The sequence below is a fragment of the Eptatretus burgeri genome, chromosome 16 (genome assembly GCF_056783735.1).
Source record: "Eptatretus burgeri isolate ZD-2024b chromosome 16, Ebu_testis_v1, whole genome shotgun sequence".
Taxonomy (NCBI): Eukaryota; Metazoa; Chordata; class Myxini; order Myxiniformes; family Myxinidae; genus Eptatretus; species Eptatretus burgeri.
Window position 1 is genome coordinate 626,062 of NC_140976.1, and position 25,722 is coordinate 651,783.

Sequence of the window (25,722 nt, forward strand, 5' to 3'; positions counted from 1 at the left end):
TTTGCTTCCATATGCAGGAAGAACAGATTTGAATTCAAAGTCTTGTTTGTTTTTCTCTAACTTGAACAATTTTTATCGAAGTACTCATTGTGATGTTCCTAATTATGTCACCAAAGTGTACACAGCATCGGCAGCCATGTTGCAAGACAAAATTTTCACTGCGTGACACAGTGATTCCAACGATCACATCTTGTGGCTCATAAATGATCAATCATCATCATAAATTAACCACACAAAATCATTCAAAAGGGATCCCAAGAGTTCAATTTTACAGCCGATGTGGGAAGACAAATGCATTAAAACGATGCGTAACCCACAGCACATCAAAGGGCCACAACCACCTGTCATGAGAAAAGGGCCGATCATTACCCACCAACAACTGTGGGACCGCAACAGATTAATCGTGATGAAAACGTCTACTGAACTGTCGATTCACGAGCTGCTCATTTGTTGCGTCGTCTAAATTCGCACAGGATTTCACCTCACTCTGTAATCAGCGATGTCAGTGATGGCACATTTCAAAAACACACGCAGCTGTTTGAAGAATAATCCTCATGGAAAATGACAAAAGACACCTGATCTTAGGTTGGGATTTTTATAGGTGCGGAGCGAGGCAGTCTGTGTCATACAAATACAGGAACACAGCTTGCCACTGCTCTGTGCAATAGAAAAAGCCGCAAACATGAGCACATCACAGGAAATGCCATTATTAAATATGCTTCTTTGTGGACCAATAACTTAACGATTAAGTACGTACTCATTGCAGATTGTACACAGAGGGCTCGGATTGACGTGCCATGCGGGACGTGCTTATCAAGGTAGCGCTTTGCAGTGACCGAGACTGGGCCGCTGCATGGATGAAAGCACGGAGGCAAAAGGCCCACAGAGCGAATCAGCCACGAGCGGAGAATTAGGGAGACCAGCAGGGGAGAGCCACAGCCCAGGAGTCGCATCGAGCGTGCCGAGACAGTTGCTGGACCCCGGACCTCGTGTTGGCAGATCGCACACCATGACCGGACCCGAGGGCGGAGCCGTGCTGTCAGGAGCCGCAGCCTTGACTTCCCCATTATCGTCATCGACTCCAGGAACAACCTCGTTTTTTTTTCTTGAAGGAGGCGATTTGTCGGAAACGGCAGCGGCGGCGGCGGCTCGCTCCTGCTTGCGGAACTTTGCACGCCGATTCTGGAACCAAACCTTTGTGGGGAAAGGGGAAGGAGGGAAAAGGGAAGGAGGGGTGAGGGGAAGGAGGGGAGAGGGGAAGGAGGGGAGAGGGTTTCACTTATTTTCTTGAGTATTATGGTAAATCGTTCCATTTCCTTAATGATGACGTGGAATGACGTCTCCTAACATGCTCGTCTTCCACAAAATATTATATGCATAGGAAGCTCCTCTACAAGATTGAAGCTGAAAAATTATGATGAAAGTACATTTTGACATACTTTATGATCAAACCTAAAGGTACCACCAACTAATATGCAACTGCTCAACAGGCAAGACTCAGGTCTTTGCCTATTAAAAAGCTTCACTTGTTGGTGGTACCTTCAGTTTGGACTGTGGATCTTGTACTTGATGTTTGAAAAATCATGCATCAAAGTTCATAGAAAAGTGAAACAATAAAAAGTGGATGGTTTGTAAGCAGAAAGTAAATGCTTTGAAGTATAAAGTGCAAAGAGGTAGGGGGAGGGAAGGGGATGACACATAGATCAATACTTGTTCTACTCCACAAGTCATGACTTTCATTTGTCCATCTCTCACCACCTTGCGTGAATCCCGATAAACACGCAACAACATCCAGGACCAACTCCAAGCTTAATATGTACAATCTCAAATAGAGAACTGATGAAATGACTGTGCGATTTACAGGAACAAAAGTGGAGAATCCTCTGCATTTCAGGTAGACAGGTAAAGCCTGATCAAACTCACTTTAGAAATTTTACAATTCATATATTAAATGGAGCCGAAATGACAGAGGGAGAAAATAATGAGTCAAAAATAGATACCTTCAAGCTTTTGCCTCATGGGTCTGACAGATCTCTGACCTTTCCCAGGCAAAAAATAGCATTCCTTTCCTTGAGTAATTCTCTGTAGATGACTGTAGTTGGACCTGCCACCAACTATAGTATATGAGAATAGAACTGTCATATACTATAGTTCTAACTGTCGCATTTCTGCCTGGGCTGACCTTTTAGGATTCGGTTACTTTGTTAGTCCCAGAGTTTGAAAATCTGTTGAAGTAGATATCCAGGTAAGAGAATGTGTTTTATCCTTGAGTTATACTTGACAGAAAGCCATTCCTCCCTCCACGAAATTGCATGAAACCTTATTCGCACAAAACATCGAGATCAAAATATTCATTTAAAAGTGAGAAAAACCTACAGGGATGAAAGATGAACAGGGAAGGCTTTTCCATTGTTGATCATGGCAAGATCTCATAGCTTCAGCCATTGGCAGAGAGCCAATTTGAGAAGATAAATTGATGCGCTTGGCAAAAGACCTCATAAAAAGAGACTCGCTTTTGTGATGCTGTGGTTGGAGGTCATTGACGCTGTCTAACCACCTCGTGATGAGAGAACAATTGTACTTGGTGCATTGCATTAGGCAGTTTCCATCAGATGAGAACTTGCAATGAGTCAACAGTGATGCAGGGACAGTATGACAATTCCCTCAAGGTGCTCTGGGTTTCTATAAACGAGGACAGGAGAGGAAAAGAAAACTGTGAGGAAGAGAGTTTCAGACATAAATGATGGGGCTCCCTTCTGCAATACAGGGGTTCGACCTGCCAATGAATAAGGCAGATTAAACCTGGAATTTGAATAACTTTTGATTTTTTTTTTTTATAGGAAGTAGTTGATGAAAAGTCTTAGTTTGACAAAATCTTCAAATACTGCACCTCCCTGCCAGAATAACCTAAGGTTATAAGAATAAATTAGAGATTGAGAGGTGGAAATGGTGGTGGGAATGGGGTCGGGGAGCAGGTATGAAAGGTGGGAGCAAAAGGCTGAAGAACAGGAAGATGATGGGGAGGGGGTCATCTTATTGAGTAATGTCACTCTTAAGAGCATATATGTTTGGGTATGAAATCACCTTGTCAAGTGACACAACTGCTTCGTGTGATTGCCAGTTTGATCCAAGTCTTGCCACTAATGCCAAGAAAGTCGTTTTTTTCGACTCCCTCCTTCTTCCTTCCCACCCCAACAAGCCACTTTCCATGTTTGCCCTCCCCCCTGACACGCATGTGCACACAAACGTGTGCACAAACTCGCAAATACAGATGTAAGCTTGCACACAAATGCCGAATTTTGGAAATAAACTCGATTTGATTAAAAAAATAAATCCTTAATGAAAAGGAGGTTTTATCCCACGGTGTATCACAAATCACAGGATGAGAGACACAACTGCACCATTTCCTTTCAATTGATTCAATATATGTACTCCAATGACGATTTGGGAACACGAACCGGTGGACTTATGGACCCATCCCCCCAATACTCCACAGTCTGCACTTCGTACCTGCACACGCGCTTCTGTCAGGTCGATCTTGAGAGCCAACTCTTCGCGAGTGTAAATATCTGGGTAGTGTGTCTCGGCGAACACGCGCTCCAGCTCACGAAGCTGGGCACTTGTGAAAGTGGTGCGGATTCTCCGTTGTTTCCTTTTCTCGTTCAAAGAGCCAGGTTCAAACAGCTTGTAGGGAACTGCCGTAAGGGGGGGGGGAAAGGAGGTGAGGAGGGGGGGGGTGATGAGGGACCGTTCATGAGGATTAGTTTGAACGGTCCATACAAAAGGCTAAACCAAAACAAGCCGCCATTCGACTAATCTTGTAAATTCTTCAATAGTTAACTTATTTAAGCTAAACATTGTGCTCTCAATGTTTCGTTTTGGACAAATTTTGAGGAGGTTGTTATAGTAATGTAATGTTGTAACAAGTAATGGTGTTGAATAATTTACATAAATAATGGTGTGTCAATACAATTTATAAAAATAAGCATTTTAATATAATTCACACAAATAACGGAGTTTTAATACAAAAAACACAAACAATGGTATTTTAATATAATGTATTCAAATTACATCTTAAAATATAATTTACACAAATAACGGTATTTTAATATAATTTACACGAATAACGGTATTTTATGAGAATTTACACAATCATTGTATTTTAATATTTACATAACGATCTTTTAATACAATTTACACAAATCACAGTATTTTAATACAACAGACACAAAGAACGGTATTTTAATATAATTTCGACAGTCATGGTATTTTAATATTTACATCATCTTCTTACGTATGATAGTTTGGCTGCTGGGTAGCTATCATTTTGTTGGCGTGCGACGATGCCGCTGATGCTGTGCCCCTATACCATTACACTGGTACTCATTTCGCTGACCTCGGAAAGAAGACAGGCTGAGTCAAGCCCACTGGTGTTAATTCAGCAGCCTACGGGGCTCAAACTCAGGACCCGAAGATCCCAAGCCAGCCACTCTCACCCCGAAGCCAACACCAAGCTTAAATATTTACAGAACAATGTTTTAATACAATTTACACAAATAACGGTATTTTAATACAATTTACACAAATAACGGTATTTTAATACAACAAACACAAATAAGTGTTTTAATATAATTTACACAAATAATGCTTCAATATTGTACACACAAATAACGGTATTTTCATATAATTTACACAATTAATGCTTCGATATTGTACACACAAATAACGGTATTTTCATATAATTTACACAAATAATGCTTCGATATTGTACACACAAATACCGGTATTTTAATACAATTGACACAAATAATGGTATTTTAATATAATTTACACAAATAATGGTATTTTCATATAATTGACACAAATAATGGTATTTTAATATAATTTACACAAATAATGGTATTTTGTTACAAGTTATACAAATAACGGTATTTTAATACAATTTACACAAATAATGGTATTTTAATACAATTTACACAAATAAAGGTATTTTAATACAATTTACACAAATAACGGTATTTTAATACAACAAACACAATAAGTGTTTTAATATAATCTACACAAATAATGCTTTGAAACTATACACACAAATAATGGTATTTGAATATAATTTACACAAATAACGGTATTTTAATATAATTTAACAAATAACAGAGTTTTAATGTCATTTATACAAATAACGGTGTTTTGAAACAATTTACAAATAAGCCATTTTGCCATAATTTACTCAATAATGGTGTTTTAATAAATTTACACAAATAACCATTTTAATATAATTTACAAAAATAACTATTTATAATAATTTACACAAATAACGTTTTCACATAATTGACACAATAACAGCATTTCAATATAATTTACACAAACAATGGTATTTTAACTCCAATTTACACCATTACGGTATTTTATATAATTTACACAAATAATGGTGTTTTAATAGAATTTACACAATAACAGTTTAAATAACAACTACACTATAATGGTGTTTGAATATAATTCACATGAACAGTATTTTAATATAATTGCACAAATTCCTGTTTAATACAATTTACACAATTACAGTGTTAATATAATTTACACAAATAATCGTATTTTCCTTAAAACTTACACCATGTGTGGGCAACCCATTGGTCAATGGCCATTTCGTAAAAATGTGTGGCCAACTCATAGAATCATCAATCGTGTTTTTTTTAAAATCTGGATTACAAGGTTTTCTGTGCTGTACGTCTTTCAATAAAACACATTGTTAAAGGCAAAGTAAATTTGAGAAAAATTGATGATTTCGTGGGGGTTTTTTTGTACTGTATTATATATTTTTTTACATTCTAGCATTATATATTTTTATTTAAAATTTTATTTTATTAATAGTGTGACCATTTCTGTGATTGACTGGCCACATCCATGGCCAGGAAAAAAATATATAATTAGTTGTCCACCCCTGATTTACACCATTACAGTATTTTCTGTTGTATAATTTGCACAAAAAATGGTCTTGTGATAGATTTTACACAATAACGGTGTTTTACTATAACTTAGACAATAACATTTTCAATAAAATTTACACCATAATGGTGCTTGAATACAATTTACACAACAGTATATTAAAAGAATTAACACAAATGATGGTTTTAATGAAATTTATGCAAAAATGGTGTTTTAATATAATTTACACTGGTTCAAAGTCTACTCCAATCCAATCGTGAGCAGCGTGACATGGCTCCTGGTTGCATCATTCGTTAGGGGGGGGGATGTGCAGCTGTGCTGGTGATGCAATACTCCCTGGAGGTAAAGGCAGCAATTTGAAAAGGACACTTTAACGTCCACCGACCAATGCTGGTAGATGAGACGCCTGGTTTAATGTCCGTCCGAGGGATGGTGCACACATTGATGAATCGCCCTGCCTGCAGGATGGCAGTTTATAGTTGTGCCAAGATTCCAACCCAGGCTCGGCAGCTCAGACCCAGTGTGCATGCCTCTAAGCCAGCCGTGACCAGCAAGTGAAATTAACAAATGTTGCTTTTCCTCATGGTTTTTAAAACGTAGAAGCAAAATTTTACATGAATGTGCAAATGTCACAAACCACAGAAAGACAAAGATTTGGAAAAGGTGAAATAGATGATGGTGAAACACAAGTGATCAGAAGAGAAACTAGTAAGTGCAGATTGAAGATAGATGTGCAGATTGAAGATAGATGAGTAGATGTTGAAACAAAAATGAAAAGAATGATATAAAGAGTGGAAATTGAAACAAAAAGGAAGAGAATACAATGAGTGCAGATTGAAGATGAAAGAATAGATATTGAAAAAAAAAAAAAACGAGAATATAATGAGTGCAGATTGAAGATGGAAAAGTATATGGTGAAAAAACCCCCCAAAATAATGACAAGAATATTATGAGCGAAGATTGGAGATGGAAAAGTCGATATTGAAACAAAAATGAAGATAACATTATGAGTGGAGATTGAAGATGCCATTCGAAAGGCAATTTGTACATTTATCGCTGAAGCTTTTACGTCGAAAACTCTGATGATCGTTTCTTTTTGCTTCTTGTTCTCTCGTCGATGCAGTTCATCCTGTACAAGGTCCCGTGTGGGGACTGTGAGAGACCATTGTTCTGAGGACCACACATATCTGGCCAGGTGTATAAAGACTCGCCAATGGTGGTGAATGAAGATTTCAATTTATGAGATTGACGCAAAACTGCCAGCTTGGATCAAAGCGAAAGGGCTTGAGCATTTCCCAACAGCCGTTCAGAGTTTGGTTTGTGGTAGAGACGGCACACCACATCTCAGAAGTTGGTGTAGGGTGATTAGGTTTGTGGATTTGGTAGGGGGCAGGCTGAGTTGTTTAAGTGGCAACATCTTTTGGAGGAAGCTTGTCTCTATCAGGTGAAGGTTTTGCTCGCAGGAAATTATACAAAACAGTTGTTGTATCCATACAGTATTTGAAGTTGTTGTTTCCGACATTCAATGTGACTCGCCTTAAATACTGCACAGTAACAAAAACCCTTCAAGACCTTGACCCCAGGGTTGGAAGCTCCTTGTATGTTGTGTCCATTCTATATCTGACCTCCATCGGATTGCTGGTGTACATTATTGATCTGCTGTGCATATAGTCCCGAAATTCGACATTATTTGATATAAATAACGTTTTTGAATGCACAATGACGGGATGGCAAAAAAGTGTGTTGAAAGTAATGTTATTGATGGTGTTGGGCTACAAAGTATCAGTGTAGGGGTGACTGGTCAACGATGATGGTCAGTGCGATATATGTTCAACAGTGACATCGATTCCTGGAGAGACGTTCACATGCACGATGGGATGAAAGTTTTGAAAATCCTGCGTAATCACGATCTAGGCTGGCGATTAGATTTTTAAGTTAATTTTATGGCACTGTAACAGCATTATTTCCACCCTGTGTAGCGATTTGGAATAATTTCATCCGAGCTCGTGAAAAGGATAAAATAACCGACATAACTTGATTGTTCTTCAAACCTTAACGTAATTTTGAGACTTTCCGGGCCCGACGCCGGCAATTGGGTTAAACCCTGGTGGTTAAAAACCCGCTCGCGGGCCGGGTCTGGGACCCAGAGACATGCCGGTCTGGGACTGCAGAACAAGAGCAAGTTTTTAACTCGGGCAGGAACGTACCAGAACCAGGAGGTAGCATCGAGCCGTGGCATGGACATGTGGATGCGAGAGATGACACATCATCCAAATATGTAGAAACATTGCTCATGATTCTCAACATGGTGCTTTTTCACGGTGCGGTTTTCAGCGACAACGAGAAGCATTCACTGTGGAACGTTCTTATCAATCTCAATCTTTATCATCGATCACATTATCAATGCCATCCGGCAATTATCATCTTCGTGAGTACAGATACATGCTTATCCTTCTCCATGAAAAAGCATAATTTATACCAAATGTGAATCATAGCGGTCTCATTTTATCAATCAATTAATATACCACACCATGATTAGCAAATTCAAATTTACCACCATCACCCTCACCCTGATATGCTCACCATTTAGTCCATCACGAATCTACACATCCATCATTCTCAGCATTATCTTCTCAACAGTCACCATCACCACCGTCTGCTCAACAGTCGCCATCACCACCGTCTGCTCAACAGTCGCCATCACCACCGTCTGCTCAACAGTCGCCATCACCACTGTCTGCTCAACAGTCGCCATCACCACCGTCTGCTCAACAGTCGCCATCACCACCATCTGCTCAACAGTCGCCATCACCACCATCTGCTCAACAGTCGCCATCACCACCGTCTGCTCAACAGTCGCCATCACCACCGTCTGCTCAACAATCGCCATCACCACCGTCTGCTCAACAATCGCCATCGTCACCGTCTGCTCAACAATCGCCATCACCACAGTCTGCTCAACAATCGCCATCACCACAGTCTGCTCCACAATCGCCATCACCACAGTCTGCTCCACAATCGCCATCACCACAGTCTGCTCAATAATGGCTATCAGCACCACCTGCAGAAAAATCATCATCAGCACCATCTGCAGAAAAATCGTCATCAGCACCATATGCTCAACAATCTCCTTCATCGTGATCTGCCCAATCTCCGTCACTATGATCTGCTCAATAATCTCTGACATCATGACCTTCTCAATCTCTGGTCACTTCCAAGTACAACCATCCCACTGAATGTGCCTACCAGGACTAAAGGCAGGAGATTGTGGGTCCCGTAGTGCCGTGATGGTGCAGCCACCCAAAGAGCCAAATGCGGGACGAACTGTACCGTATTGAAACCCCCCGGCATGCGCGCACGAATTGAAGTCTGCATACGCAGAGGCGAGTCCTGAGTCCATTCCCGTCATGCACGATTCGTACGGTGCTCCGTTCAAGTATGGGTAATCCATGGTGGACGTAGTTAGTATCCCACAGAAAGGGAAATTTTGGCACTCGATGCACGAGCCCTTCTCGTGCCGCCTCTTATTGCGCACTCGCTCCCCGTGCATGACAATGGAGCGGGAGACCCCGCAGCACGAGGCAAGACGCACCTCCGTCCCCCACACACTCCCTCCCCTCAGCTCCTCTTCCCATATTCCTCCCTCAACCCCAAATCTCCCAATGCCCTTTCTTTTCTCCCACTCTCTGGACTCATCACGCTCTCACCCCAAACGTCACCCACCCCCGATCCACCTCCCCCCTCCACCCTGTGCTCTAATTAGCCTTTAATTCCCACCATTACGGGTCTGCCTTCAATCACCGACCTAACCAGCGGCCATTTCTCGGGCGCTTAATCCAATCAGCGAGTTTTTAAGTAATGAAAGCTGGTGACTATTCTCCCTGATCGCATTTGCTGCCAACCCTCCAGACCCCGCCGGGACCCCCGATCCCCGCCCCGATATATGCTCCCTGCATTCACCTCCTCTGGATCTATAGTCATGCTGTTATTATAACTACACTAATAATTAGTCTTCAAACTAATAATTATAAACAAGTTTTTCCAAACTAACCATACAAGATCTGCATTGTACACTTACCATTTTAACCCCAAATAAGTCTTGGACCATTACAGAACAACACAGAGATGGAGGTATTCTGGACCACACAGTCCTTCACTGAACCATGGAGCCAAGACACACCAAATTGAGCCAATCGGAACCACATAGTCCTTCACTGAACCATGGAGCCAAGACACACCAAATTGAGCCACTCTCAGACTTCTCATTTTGTTTAGTTCATTAAATCCTCGTTTTCAAACTCGGGACCAAAGTTTTATCCCGAAGAACCAGTTCTCGATCAATGATCAAAATAAAGGATCATCGATTAGTTTCAAACTCCAGAATGAGTTTACTTGTGCAAAAGGAGTCGATCCTTATATTCCCCGAATGTTGAAAAAAAGTCAGCTTATGACAACATCAAATATGTCGCCGATAATGGGCACGGCCCCAACTTCTTTACCGATCCAGATTATCCCCACTTGTTGTGGGTGGCCGCACAACGTTTTTGGCTCCTCTATCAGATGGCCAAAAATGATGTTTGACTGAGCATGCTGGAAACAGGAATTTTTTCATGGTATTGGTGATAACTCACTGACTCATTGAGAAAAACAATGCGGGATTTTCAACATCCACCAACTAATTCCAGCGGAGGTAACAGCCGGCTTAACCACCACCTGAGGGACAGAGCACTTCGTGCTGCAACACGACACGTGTGAAGCACCAGAAAGTTGGAGTTCACATTCAGGTTGGGAATCAAATTCAGGCGAAAATGGACAACTCAAACATGAGTTGGCCATTTTCACCTGAAGACAACTCGGAGATGAAAATGGACAACTAATGGACCCCAACTCAAAGATGACAACTCCGCTGCACACACACCAACCTAATCCTGTCATACCTATTCATAAACAGGGAGTTTTATTATTGAAAGCACCCATATGAGTTTTGAAAGCACAAAGAAGGGTAAAAGACATGAATGAAACATAATTTCCTGAAACGATTATGCACATTGATCCATAAACTACATATTGGGTTTTTTGATTTTATAAACGGGAAAGTTCGAAACAACAAAAGAAAACAAAGGAATGCATTGGTTCGTAAAGGGAGACTCACGCAGCCCTCACTGCCTCAAACGGGACCATGGGATCAAATGTTACAGAAGGAACGTTCAGAGGAACTCAAATAAACTTGACAATGTGCACACAATAATCTGGATAGTGACCAGGATATGGCAGCGTGGCGGCGGCCGGGACGCGACGGAGACCGAGACGCGGCGATGACCGAGCGCGGCGATGACCGAGACGCGGCGATGACCGAGACGCGGCGATGACCGAGACGCGGCGATGGCTGGGACCCAGCAGCATGGCCAGGACACTGAGGCAGTGAGGCTGGGACATGGCAGCAGCTGGGATGTGGCGGCGGCCGTGATAGGGCGGTGGCCTGGATTCAGTGGCGCCCCAAAGACAGCGGCTGGAACATGCCAGCGGCACCAGCTTCAAAGTGGCGGGGACTGCCTCAATGCAGGGATGTGCGGCGGCAGCCTGAACAATGCGGCCTCATCACGGTGTCACAGAGAAAGAAATGCAGTGCCTTCAATGCGGTGACCTGCAGCTCCAACTCGGCGACCTGCAGCTCCAATGCGGCGACCTGCAGCTCCAACGTGGTGACCTGTAGCTCCAACTGGCAAGTCTAGTTGAATAGAGAGATGAGTTGAACGCCCTTTTGAGTTTTCCTCTCGAATCCAATACCGTAAAAGCACAGTTAAATGCCTTTCAACCCATCACGTGTGCACCACAACCCAGCAATCTACCAATTCCTCACTCTAATGATTGGCAACCGATGGCTCACTATTTGAGTCGACTACCAAAAATCAGACAGGAAAACCGCATGTTTTTGTTGGAAGATGGCATGTTCGAAGCTAATCGACTCCAAGAAGTCGTGCAGCAGAAATAACAAAGAGGATGTACTAATCACATGTTTAATTTAATGTAGTGATTGATGTACAAGGTATTGACACAAAATTGCCATCTGTGAAAAGGAGTCAAATGAATGAACAAGTCAGACTGAAGTTCAAGTAAAGTCAGGCCAATAATACACAATATGTCTTTTAAACAATAAAACGGCAGAGCTAATGAGGGACGTCAAAGCGAATCCTCCACATCTCCGAAAGAGCCTTTGGCAGGCCTGCTCGAGCTACCATGATGTGTCCAGGAGGCGAGGGGCAGAATCCCCATTTGAGCCGAGCTCCAGGCGGAATGCAGGAGGTCCTCGCTCTGAGGGCTCCAAAGCAACACGGAGAGAACAACCACGTGGGATCAGGTCCTGTTCATAGGCGGCAGCGAGAAGGTTCACAATGCGTCGCTCGACCTGCGGGACACAGAGCAAGGGAGAAATAAATGATCAGGGATAAAGGAGGACCAATTTGGTCAGGGAGGGGAGGGTTGCAAGGGGAGATCAGAAGGAACCCCCAACCCCTGGGGCAATGCCCCTGTTATGTCAGTAATGATCTGCACGTTTATTGGGCTCATGCTGCTCACAGAGACAAAATTGCTGTAAATGGGAAATTATTAAAATTATATCCAGATCAAGCTCCTCATATCCGAGTCCATCCCCAAAGTGCTGCCTGCGGGGTAACATGGGGGTCGTGAGGACGAAGCCATACATTCCACATACGAAGCATGCACACCTGGCGGAAGATGTATCAAGCTGTGAGAGTGTTATATATTTGACAAAATTTGCCTTGAGGGATTGTGAAGGAATAGAAATACGTGTGTGTGTGTGTGTGTGTGTGTGTGTGTGTGTGTGTGTGTGTGTGTGTGTGTGTGTGTGTGTGTGTGTGTGTGTGTGTGTGTCCATCACAACCAACCCACCGTCACAACAAGAAGGGTCCCTCATGCATTAACTCACATTCTACTTTCCAGGTTCGTGTGGCTCGTATGTGGAACTACGTTCCAGGTGAGCTAAGAAGATGCCAAATGAAACACTCACAGGAAGTACAAGGTGTGAAAGAAGAAATGAAATGATAAATGGAGTGATAAAGCAATGATAAAACACAAGATACCAAATGAAACACACAGTGAGTACGAGATGTGAAGGAACGAATGAAACACAGATTTGTTTTTCAAACATTCCTCATCAGTTTGTGATGTCACCAGATGAACAGACACGGTCTCCAAGTTGCAAGGTTATGGATGCGAATCACCAAGGATTCTTATTGCAGTCATGTGAGATGAAATCGATCATTCATAACCGTCATTTGTGTTAACCTTCGACCCTGAGAAGTTTATTAAATAAGATATGTCCTCGGGTAACAAGGAGATCGACATGATCGAGAGGAATAAATTCACGACTTTGTGCATTCAGCAACATCCATTAGTGCGGCAACATGGCCACGGTGATGGAAAGTGCAACCTTGACACAGTTCCACCACAATCGCACCACAACCAAATTTCACACATGTTCTGCTCTGTAACTTCACTGCAAGTCTTCAGAAAATCACACAAATTAACCCAAACACAGCCACACATGTGTGTATGCTAACCCAAACACAGCCACACATGCATGTCGGCTAACCCAAACACAGCCACACATGTATGTAGGCTAACCCAAACACAGCCACACATGCATGTCGGCTAACCCAAACACAGCCACACATGTATGTAGGCTAACCCAAACACAGCCACACATGCATGTCGGCTAACCCAAACACAGCCACACATGTATGTCGGCTAACCCAAACACATCCACACATGTATGTCGGCTAACCCAAACACAGCCACACATGTATGTCGGCTAACCCAAACACAGCCACACATGCATGTCGGCTAACCCAAACACAGCCACACATGTATGTAGGCTAACCCAAACACAGCCACACATGCATGTCGGCTAACCCAAACACAGCCACACATGTATGTAGGCTAACCCAAACACAGCCACACATGCATGTCGGCTAACCCAAACACAGCCACACATGTATGTAGGCTAACCCAAACACAGCCACACATGCATGTCGGCTAACCCAAACACAGCCACACATGTATGTCGGCTAACCCAAACACAGCCACACATGTATGTCGGCTAACCCAAACACAGCCACACATGTATGTCGGCTAACCCAAACACAGCCACACATGCATGTCGGCTAACCCAAACACAGCCACACATGTATGTAGGCTAACCCAAACACAGCCACACATGCATGTCGGCTAACCCAAACACAGCCACACATGTATGTAGGCTAACCCAAACACAGCCACACATGCATGTCGGCTAACCCAAACACAGCCACACATGTGTGTAGGCTAACCCAAACACAGCCACACATGCATGTCGGCTAACCCAAACACAGCCACACATGCATGTCGGCTAACCCAAACACAGCCACACATGTATGTCGGCTAACCCAAACACAGCCACACATGTATGTCGGCTAACCCAAACACAGCCACACATGTATGTAGGCTCACCCAAACACAGCCACACATGTATGTAGGCTAACTTTAGAACATCAAAACTTCACCAAAAAAGAGCTTGGCATTGCTGTCCCCCCCCCCCCAGCACCCACAACCACTTCGCACCTCATGCTTGACGGAGCGTGCTCCGTAGTGAACGTTGTAACCATCTGTGAGAGCCATCTCCACATCCCGACCCCAGCGAAGGTCAATGTCGTGTTTCTGCTTGGCCTGAAACACAGGGCATACCCAAAATACCACCACCATCACCACCACCACTGATTTTTTACCAACAAATGGCTCCTTAACAGTAACACCACCATGACAACCATCAACATTCCAGTTGTGGAGAAAGCGCAAACAAACAGAAAAAACGCCATGCTTCTTTAATGCTCGCAAAAAACAACATCCATTTTCATTATTAAAATGCTTCATCTTAGACAATGTCACTGAGAATCCTCTTTCAGCGAGGGAGTTAAAAAAGAATTGTGAATTTAAAAGAGGTTCGGAACAAAAACAGAAAGTCAAACCACCGAGTACTAGTTTCAAAATCAACAATATTAAAACACGTGACTGTGGTTTGACGTGCGAGGAACATTGGCAGGCAGCCAAGGAAATGATGCCCAAAAAGCACGGCTGGAGAACACAAATCAAATCGTCCATTTGCTTCCATTGGTGTGAGGGACGAGTTAGAAATGGAAGAAAAAAACAAAAAACAGCATTACTTATTGGGAAGGGTTAGGGTGGGGGATTTGGGTTCGAGCTGTGAGGAGCAACGAGGGGGAAGGTGGGTTTGAGCCATGGGTGGGGTGTCGGTTTGGGCTGTATTAGGGTGAGTTTGGGCTGCGGGTAGGGTGAGTTTGGGCTGCGGGTAGGGTGAGTTTGGGCTGTGGGGAGGGTGAGTTTGGGCTGCGGGTAGGGTGAGTTTGGGCTGCGGGTCGGGTGAGTTTGGGCTGCGGGTCGGGTGAGTTTGGGCTGCGGGTCGGGTGAGTTTGGGCTGCGGGTCGGGTGAGTTTGGGCTGCGGGTCGGGTGAGTTTGGGCTGCAGGTAGGGTGAGTTTGGGCTGCGGGTCGGGTGAGTTTGGGCTGCGGGTCGGGTGAGTTTGGGCTGCGGGTCGGGTGAGTTTGGGCTGCAGGTAGGGTGAGTTTGGGCTGCGGGTTGGGCGAGTTTGGGCTGCGGGTCGGGTGAGTTTGGGCTGCGGGTAGGGTGAGTTTGGGCTGCGGGGAGGGTGAGTTTGGGCTGCGGGTAGGGTGAGTTTGGGCTGCGGGTAGGGTGAGTTTGGGCTGCGGGTAGGGTGAGTTTGGGCTGCGGGTCGGGTGAGTTTGGGCTGCGGGTCGGGTGAGTTTGGGCTGCGGGTCGGGTGAGTTTGGGCTGCGGGTCGGGTGAGTTTGGGCTGCGGGTAGGGTGAGTTTGGGCTGCGGGTAGGGTGAGTTTGGGACGCGAGTAGGGTGAGTTTGGGATGCGAGTTGGGTGAGTTTGGGCTGCGAGTTGGGTGAGTTTGGGCTGCGAGTAGGGTGAGTTTGGGCTGCGAGTAGGGTGAGTTTGGGCTGCGAGTTGGTTGAGTTTGGGCTGCGAGTAGGGCGAGTTTGGGCTGTGAGAAGGGTGAGTTTGGGTTCTGGAAGTCACGTTCTACATATGCAATTATGACATCATAACAAAGGCACCAATTACGACATCATATGAAAATTACACTTATTCCCCATGGAGATAACTTTCCATGTGCCAAGTTTCAATTTTCTCCATGGTGAGTTTTGGAGATACAGAGGTCCAAAGTTTTTCCGTTTTTCCAACATGGCTGCCACACCACGTGACCTATGATGTCATAATTATCATTAAAACATTCTACATGAGTATTCACTCCGGTGGTGAAAATTTCGTGTCAATCTGACAAGCTGTTGCAGAGAAAAAGACCAATGTTCTGTGCAGATAAACAAACAGACCCAAATGCCCCTCTCTGGTGATGGAAACAAAAAAGAGCAATCAGAGATTGCTGACCCTTGCCAGGACTTGTTTTGTGAGGTGAATTTTGTGTGGCAAATAAATGGAAGGATGTAGTAAATGAAAGGTCGAAATGGTCTAGTTGTAAATGTGTAAAGGTCAGAAAAGTTGTAAAGGTGAATTGGTCTGAAGGTTGAAAGTTTGAAAGGTCTGAAAAGGTCGAAAATTAGTCTAAAGGATCATAAAATGTCAAAGTGGTCCAAAGAGTTAGAATTATCTGAAGGGGTCTAAAGGGTCTTAAAAGGTCTAAAAATTGTCAAAAGGTCAAATGTGTCTAGAGGGTATTAAAAGGTCTGAAAGGTGTGAAGGTCTAAAAGGTCGACAGGGTAAAAAGGAGTCGAAGGATCTTCGAGGTTCGAAAGAGTCGAAGAGCATGTAAAGGATGTTAGAGATCGAAAGGGTCCAAAATGGTCTCAGGGGTCCTAAAAGGTCTTGGATATCTAAGGGGTGTATGGGGTCTTTTGGGTCCTTGGGGTCTTTTGGGTCCTCGGGGTATTTTGTCAGGTCAGATCAGATCTGTGACTTGCTGCAGGCACCACATAAACCTATATGAACCTGTTTCATGGTCGGGTCATCGGCGACTAAACCGTCTCCCCCTCAAGATTTCCTGGTGAGGAGGGTGTATGATATGGACACCCAGCAGGATTAAAAACAAAACCTGTCAAGGGGCAGAGGAGCTCCTTTTTACCAACAGCGATACATATCTGGTGCCCAACTGTGTCTGCGGACATCCTCCTGCAGTTGGGTTACCTTTTTCATGGAGGCTGGTGGCAGGATTTGCATTCCGGCTACAGTAAAACACTTCATTCCGCAAAACAAACACACAAAAAAACCAACAAAGAAAACTGAAAACCCACTCCGTGGGAGTACCTCATGTGCAGCTGCCCGTCGCATGGAAGCTCACCGGGTGATGAGATTGGGGCAAAGCCTTTGGGACCTCCATTCTTTGATAGATGGAAAAGCATGGGGTAATGTTCCTGGGTCAGATTGCAGTGGTGAGTGTCAGGGTGGTGCTGTGTCAACCAGTAGACAGCGGTCTCCTTGGGTTAACCTGAGGCGAACCCTTTGGGTGGGTGCCTGTAATGTCCTCACTCTAAGAGAGGATGACCAACTGTCTCTAATATCATCTGAGCTCCAGCATTTGAACATAGGTATTGCAACACTCTCTGAGGTTTGGAAACTGGATAGTGGTGAGATCATGGCAGGTGGTTACACCTACTATTGGTATGGTCGTTCTGGTCAGTCGGATGGTTACCATGCCCAAGGAGTTGCTGTAGCTATGTCCAATAAGCTGACTTCAATGATAATTGAAGTAACACCTGTTAATGAGCATATTGACACAAAGGATTTGTCACTCCTTCGGTATCGTTACACTGGTCTCTCTTTATGCTCCGACTGAGGCGAGTGATCGAACCATGAAGGACGCATTCCATGCCATGCTCGAATCTGCGGTTAATCAGTGTCCCAGATGAGATGCTCTTCTAGTCTTGGGGGATTTCAAAGCATCAACTGGAACTGATAGGGATGGTCATGAGACATGTGTTGGTCCCCAAGGGTCTGGAACTGTGAACCTGAATAGCACTAAGTTCCTTGACTTTGTAAGAAGTGGTGAGATCATGGTGGGTGGTTACACCTATGGCTGGTCTGGTCGCTCTGATGGTTACCATGCCAAAGAGGTTGCTGTTGCTGGATCCAATAAGCTGACTCCCATGATAATTGAGGTAACAACGGTGAACAAGCGTGTTATGAGACTGAAGATTTGTCACTCCTTGGGTGTCGTTTCCTGGTCTCTGTACATTCTCCGAGGCGAGAGATCTCACTGTTTCAGAGGCATTCTATGCCGTGCTCAAGTCTGTGGTTGATCGGTGCCCCAGGAAAGATACTCTTCTATTCTTGGGAGATTTCAATGCGCTTTCAATTTTCCCCCTCTGAAAAGGAAAGGGTGATCGACAGGACTGCAACAGCTACCGAGGGGTGACACTGCTCTCAGTGCCGGGCAAGGTCTTTGCTCGGATAATTCTTGATAGGGTCCGCCACCATCTGCTTGAGCACCAGCATCCAGAGCAGTCAGGCTTTACAACAGAGGTCAACGATTGTCCGCATCCTTGCTCTCCGGGTCCTCACTGAACACAGATGAGAGTTTCGGCAGGGGCTGCTTGCAGCTGATGTTGATCTCTGCAAAGCGTTCGAGTCAGTGAATGAGGATCCCCTCTGGAGGATTCTCAGTCATCGTGGGGTGCCACCAACATTGATCAATCTGACGTCTGAACTATACTTTGGGACTGAGAGTGCTGTGAGATGTGGTGGTTCCATCTCTGACTTATTTCCAGTTGTGACTGGAGTTTGTCAGGGGTGTGTACTGGCCCCCACACTTTTCAGTGCTTGTGTGTACTGGATTCTGGGGATGATGTCAGAGAGATCAAGCTGCGGTGCATTGCTTGAGAATGTCAGGATCTCTGATCATTATTTTACAGATGATGCAGTCATCTTTGCAGACATGGTCGATATTATTTTGGGGGCTCTCATAGTGCTGAATGAGGGGTCGGAGCCACTGGGATTACGGATTTCCTAGATCAAAACAAAGATCAAATGGCCAACCACGTGCGTCATGGTTGCAGTCGGTTGATCGGCATCTCAAGAAGATGGGGATGGGAGAGACATCTGATCGTGGGATGGCCAGACGGAGGTCCCTGGAGTACTGGCGGAAACTGAATACAGTGATGCGCTGCTTCGACGCATGCTCTCGCCCCTGACTTGACCTGGTATTTTGGGTCCTCGGGGTCTTTTGGATCTCAAGGATTTTAGGGGCGTTGAAGGATCTAATGTAATTCATGCACATATCCACATTCTGTGCGGTCAGAGAAACAGATAAACAAACCCAAAAGCAATACCCTCTCCTCTGGTGAGGGTAACGAGAACAGCACTCGGTAGAGCTGTTCACACCACACTGACACACATCACTGCAAACTGACTCGGAAGGTTACCCCATGCTTTTCCTCCTATCCTCAAAGAATGGAGGTACCGAAGGCTTTGCCGCAATCCCATCATCTGGTGAACTGTCCTGTGAAGGGCAGCTGCACAAGAGGTACTCCCACAGAGTGCGTTTTCTGTTTTTTGTGTGTTTTGCGGAATGAAGTGTTTTACGGTGGCCGGAGTGCAAATCCTGACACCAACCTCCTTGAAAAGGTAACTCAACTGCAGGAGGATGTCTGTAGACACAGTTGGGCACCATACCTCCACCAGGCTGAACAATTTACATTTGGTATCCCATTGATAGGGTGGATCCGGATCCAGACCTGAACCAAAATCGAATCGATTCGTCCTTGTCACACACCCAACCTGTCCACCAAGTTTTGCCCAAATCAGTCCATCCACTTTTTGAGATATCCTGCTCATGGACAGACAGACAGGGGTGAAAACCACCTCCGTCCACCTTTGGTGGTGGAGGTACAGAAGGCCGTGGTCAGAAAACCAACTTTCCAGATTACCCTGCGAGCCCAGGTTTGTAGCTCTCGTCGCACGAGCAGTAGTAGCTCAGAGTGTGAAAATGGTATGAAGTAAACAATCTCATTGATTCGACCCAGAAATTCATCTCTCCGAAAGTTCTCCTGCCAGACACATAAGAGAAACACAAGGTGGATGACATTCAGGAAACCCTTTAGTTTTACGGTTCATGTATTTTATAGTCAGTCACCTGTTCTGTGGCCAAAGATTACATTAAATGCAAGTTGTAACTAAAATTGCAGACTTTCACAAGTGAGTGCTATTTCTCCTTCCCCACCACATGAAAGAAGCAGAAGAAGTCTCATTCCCCCACACCCCTGCCCTCCGACTCCATCTTTTTGACCCTAGTAAATTCAGAAGGAAGGTACTGAAAGATATCTTAATCTACCTGTTTTAATCTGAAGGAGGAGTATCATTTTGCAAAGTCTTGTCTGGTTTGGTTGAAACACAGAGGCTTGGGCAAACTCAAAACCTTAATTTTGTGAGTGATTTTGACCTTTGCCTTCCGCACAATCCAAAATGATTCCCTGAATCCCAATCAGGGCTGTTTGAAGCACATTTTGTACCAAACCTTATCTCTGTAGGCTCAAACAAAAGGGAATGGAAAAAAATGTGTGATGCCTTGCATTTCTCTTTTGACACCTTGAAATCAGAACAGGACCTGAAATGGAATATACTAGTGGGCACTCTCATCCAGAGGCCTGTTTACATGTTACATATACATATACATATACATATACATATACATATACATATACATACAGTGCTGTGTAAAAGTTTGGGTTACTCCAATGATACTCATACTTTTGGGTAAAATCATCAAATTATCAGTGATAATGGTCAAATGTGATTAAGATTGAAAATTAACAGCTTTTATAGATGCCAAAAAAAAAACGTTTAAATAAATAACAAGAACAGTGTCATTTTCTGGTATCAGCCAATCCTTCGTGTCCACAAATATTGGATGTACAGTATATATATATATATATATATATATATATATATATATATATATATATATATATATATATATATATATATATATATATATATATATATATATATATATATATATATATATATATACAGTGCCTATACGAAGTCTATACCCACTTTCAATTTTTTTTTAAACTTTTTGTGCCTTACAGCCTGGAATTAAATTGCATTTAATCGGACTTCTTACCTCCACCACCAAAAGTGGATGGAGGTTATGTTTTTACCCCTGTCTGCCTGATTGTGAACAAAATATCTCAAAAAGTTGTGGATGGATTTGGATGAAATTTTGTGGAGAGCTTGGGTATGTGACAAGGACGAAATGATTACATTTTGATGAAGATTCGAATCCGGATCAGGATCTGAGAATTTCTTCAATGATTCTTCACCATTGAGAGATGGGGCAAAACGATAAATAGCAGGATATCTCAAAAAGTTATGGATGGATTCGGACGAAGCTTGGTGGGTGAGTTGGTAAGGTGACAAAAACAAGACAATTAAATTTTAGTTTGGGTCAAAATCCAGATCCAGCCTATCAGTGCGATACAAAACGCAAACTAATCAGCTTGGCGGAGGTATGCTCTTTTCGAGTATCATTCTAGTTCTACGCTAATTTACACATCGTAACCCAAAACTTCCAAGTGAAAAATAAATTCCACAAATTTCAGAAAATTAATAAAAAATACAAAACAAGAATATCTTGAATGGATAAGTGTCACCCCCCACACCCCCGCCCCCCTTTATAACAGTAATTGTAAATTAGCTCAGGTGTAACCAATCACCTTCAAAATCACACACCAAATTTATTGGCATCCACCTGTATTAAATTGTAGTGATTCTGATTATTTCAGAATAAAATCAGCCATTCCTGTGCATGTCACAGCAAAGACAACCATGAGCACCAAGGAGCTTTCAAAAGACCTCCAGGATAAAGTTGTGGAAAGTTACAGATCAGGGGTTGAGTAAAAAATATTCCAAACTTCTCGGATATCCCTTTTGGAACACAGTCCAGACAATCATTCAGAAGTGGAAAGCGTATGGTACTACCAAGACCTTGCCTAGATCAGGCCATCCCTCCAAATTGGATGACCAAGCAAGGAGACTGAACAGATAGGCCACCAAGAGGCCAATGGCAACTATGAAAGAGATACAGGCCTTTATGGAAAGGAATGGTCACTGCATGCATGTGACAACATCCCAAGCACTCCACAAGTCCGGCCTGTACGGTAGGGTGGCAAGAAGGAAGCCATTACTCAACAAAGCCCACCTTGAGTCCTGTTTGAGGTATGCAAAAAAACACTCCAGGGATTGTGAAGCCATGTGGCAAAAGGTTTTGTGGTTTGACGAAACCAAGATGGAACTTTGTGGCCTAAATGCAAAATGTTGCATTTGGCACAAACCCAACACAGCACATCACTCAAAGAACACCATCCCTACTGTGAAGCACAGTGGTGGCAGCATCATGTTATTGGGATGGTTCTCCTCAGCAGGGAATGGGGTACTTGTCAGGGTAGAAGGGAAAATGGATGGAGCAAAGTACAGAAAAACCCGAGAGGAAAACCTGCTACGCCCTCTGCAAGAAAGCTGAAATTGCGACGGAAGTTCACCTTTCAGCATGACAATGACCCAAAGCACAAAGCCAAAGCCACACTGGAGTGGCGAAGGAACAAACAGATGAATGTTATTGAGTGGCCAAGTCAGAATCCCTGGAGAATCAAGCCAAGGATTCTCCGAAGAGACGTAAATCCAATCAAAAATCTGTGGCACGACTTGAAGATTGCTGTCCATCAACGCTCCCCACGCAACTTGACTGAGCTTGAACAGCTTTGTACAAGAAGAATTGGTAAATATTTCCCAATCAAGGTGTGCAAGGTTGGTAGAGACCTATCCCAACAGACTCACAGCTGTAATTGCTGTCGAAGGTGCTTCCACTGAGAAATAACTCAGGAGGGTAGACACTGATCCAACAAAGATATTCTAGTTTTGTGTTTCTAATCAATTTTCTGAAATTTGTTTTTCACTTGGCAGTTGTAGATTACAGGTCAGTTCGGCATGGGAGCATGTGCAGGAGCTGCGCGTCACTGCGTCCACTTTCCGTCGGTACTCCAGGGGCCTCCGTCTGGCCATCCCCCAGGCAGATGCCAGGCCCATCCACATCTCTTTGAGATGCCGATCAACCTACTGCAACCATGAGGCACGTGGTCGGCCCATTGGCCTCCTCCACTCAGGAGGCTCGTTCGAAGAGAGAATCTGGTGAGCAGGATCAGCGTCAGGAAAACGAGCCACATGTCCATACAGCCGCAGTTCATGCTCACTGACTATGCAGGTAACAAATCTCATTTGAGTCTCTCTCAGCAACTGCTCCCTGGACACAAAGTCTGACCAGCAATAGCCAAGGATTCTCCAAAGAGACCTGGTACCAAAGGAAGTAAATCTCTATCTCAGATCCCTGGTCAGAATCCAAGTCTCATATCCATAGAGCAAGACTTGAAGCAACAAGGACCTGAAGACTTGGACTTTTGTCCTCCCGCACAGGTAGTGGCAGTGCCACACCCCATAATCCAGTGAATCCATGACTACCCCAGGCCCAACCCAGATGTCTGTTGACCTACGGCTCACAGCCAGCAGACACATGAGCATCACTGCCAAGGTCAGTGAATCTCTCCATGACCTCAACATCCTCGCCACAAACAGGTACAGACAGCAGAGCAGCATCCAAGATGTCATTCAAAGCCTGGATCTTAGTTTTGATCCAGAAAACCCGTAATCCCAGTGGCTCCAAGTCATCATTCAACACCTCGAGGGCCCCCAAAAAGATATGAAGTGTCTCCGCAAAGATGACTGCATCATCTGCGAAATCAAAGTCAGAGATCTTGACATTCCCAAACGATGCACCGCACCTTTATCTCTCAAACATTCTCCCCAGAATCCAGTCCATCTAAGCGCTTAAAAGTGTGGGGGCCAGTATACGCCCTTGACGAACTCCAGTAACAACTGGAAATAAGTCAGAGATGGTATCACCACATCTCACAGCACTCTCAGTACCAGAGTAGAGTTCAGACATCATATTGATCAGTTTTGTTGGTACCCCACGAAGACAAAGAACCCTCCAGAGGGCATCCCAATTCAATGAATCAAAAACTTTACGGAGATCAACATAGGCTGCAAGCAGCCCCTGCTGAAACTCTTATCTGCGTTCGTTGAGGACCCAAATAACAAGGATACGATCAATCGTTGACCTCTTTGGTGTAAAGCCTGACTGCTCTGCACGCTGGTGCTCAAGCAGATGGTGGTGAACCCCATCAATAATTATCTGAACAAAGACCTTGCCCGGAACTAAGAGCAGCGTCACCCCTCGGTAGTTGTTGCAGTCTTGGTGATCACCCTTCCCTTCGCAGAGAGGGACAACAAGACCCCTCTTCCAGTCAGTTGCAATGATGCCTGTGTTCCAGGCAGAGCAGAGAACTGCATGCAACGACACAGCACAGCATTCCCACCAGCCTTGAGAAGTGGATGCCACAGAACCCAGGAGCTTTACCCTATTTCAACCGGTTCACTGCAGTCTGTGTTTTCACAAATGAATGTGCACCACAGTTGATTTGAGGGTCAGCAATAGGGTTTCGAACACCCCTGACATCCAACTCGAGAGCTGGTAGATCAGCCTGCTACAGCCGCTCAAAGTATCCGGCCTGGAGGGCCTTCACTTTGGCCTCCTCTGTCAAGAGCCCACCACCCTCTGCTCTAACTGCAGTACACCGAGGGATGGGCTTGGAGGAATGCAATGCGTGAATTCCCCTGTAAGCAGGACGAGAATCACTTGACCACAGATGATGCTCTACCCCTCACAGATTCCTCGCACATAGGCCTCCTTGTCCACCCTTTGTGCAAGTACAGTTTTACACCTCAGCTCCCTGAACAGCTCAGCTCTGCCATTCAGCCTGGCCCTGCAACTCTGGTCACTGGTACCCAGTGTCCCTTGAGACAAAATTCTTCGCCCTGCGGTGAGTTCCAAGACATCCTTCGGAAACATCAAGGACGGTGGTCTTGAAGGCACTCCACAACTCTTCAGGATCCCCCAAAGCACACAGAACCCCCAAATCTCCACTCAGCTTGTTCGCAAACTCCTCAGCTACCCTCTCATCATTGAGCTTGTCACCAAGGCTGGGATGGTACCATTCTCCTGGATTTAAGCTGCAATTTCAGAGTTGCTGGGGAAGCAAGGTCTTTGCTTAGATATTTCTCGATAGGGTTCGCCACCATCTGCTTGAGCACCAGCGTCCAGAGCAGTCAGGCTTTACACCAAAGAGGTCAACGAATGACCATATCCATGCTCTTCGGGTCCTCACTGAACGTAGACGAGAGTTTCGGCAGGTGCTGCTTGCAACCTATGTTGATCTCTGTAAAGTGTTTAATTCTGTGATTCGGGATGCCTTCTGGAGAATTCTTGGTCTTCGTGGGGTGCCACCAAAACTGATCGATCTGATGTCTGAACTCTACTCTGGTACTGAGAGTGCTGTGAGATGTGGTGGTACCATTTCTGACTTATTTCCAGTTGTGACTGCAGTTCGTCAGGGTGTGTACTGGCGCACACACTTTTTAGCACTTTTATGGACTGGATTCTGGGGAGGATGTTGGAGAGCTCAAGCTGCGGTGCATCGTTTGGGAATGTCAAGAACTATGACCTTGATTTCGCAGATGATACAGTCATCTTTGCGGAGATATTCAATATCCTTTTGGGGGCCCTCGAGGTGCTGAATGAGGAGTTTGAGCCACTGGGATTATGGGTTTCCT

The 25,722-nt window shown here is 44.5% G+C and overlaps 2 protein-coding genes across 3 annotated transcripts in view; both read right to left on the bottom strand.

Annotated features, from left to right (window-relative positions):
* Positions 1–566: 566 nt before the first annotated feature.
* On the bottom strand, positions 567–9,599 carry LOC147010293 (paired mesoderm homeobox protein 2B-like). The gene is made up of 3 exons (XM_085859045.1): positions 9,190–9,599; positions 3,511–3,695; positions 567–1,194 (listed from the first exon to the last, which is right to left on the bottom strand). The coding sequence occupies exons 1-3, from the start codon at positions 9,491–9,493 to the stop codon at positions 814–816; spliced, it is 870 nt and encodes a 289-aa protein (XP_085715171.1). The 5' UTR covers positions 9,494–9,599; the 3' UTR covers positions 567–813.
* A 2,347-nt stretch (positions 9,600–11,946) lies between these two features.
* LOC147010294 (mitochondrial disaggregase-like) overlaps positions 11,947–25,722 on the bottom strand; it is a 116,243-nt gene continuing 102,467 nt past the window's right edge. Inside the window, exons 14-16 of one of the 2 annotated variants that reach the window (XM_085860704.1) lie at positions 19,923–20,042; positions 14,563–14,667; positions 11,947–12,349 (exon numbers count right to left, since the gene is read on the bottom strand). In XM_085860704.1, the coding sequence (XP_085716830.1) occupies positions 12,176–12,349; positions 14,563–14,667; positions 19,923–20,042 (399 nt within the window). In that variant the 3' untranslated portion in view covers positions 11,947–12,175. The remainder of the gene's footprint in view (positions 12,350–14,562; positions 14,668–19,922; positions 20,043–25,722) is intronic. The other variant, XM_085860705.1, reaches the window with a different exon arrangement.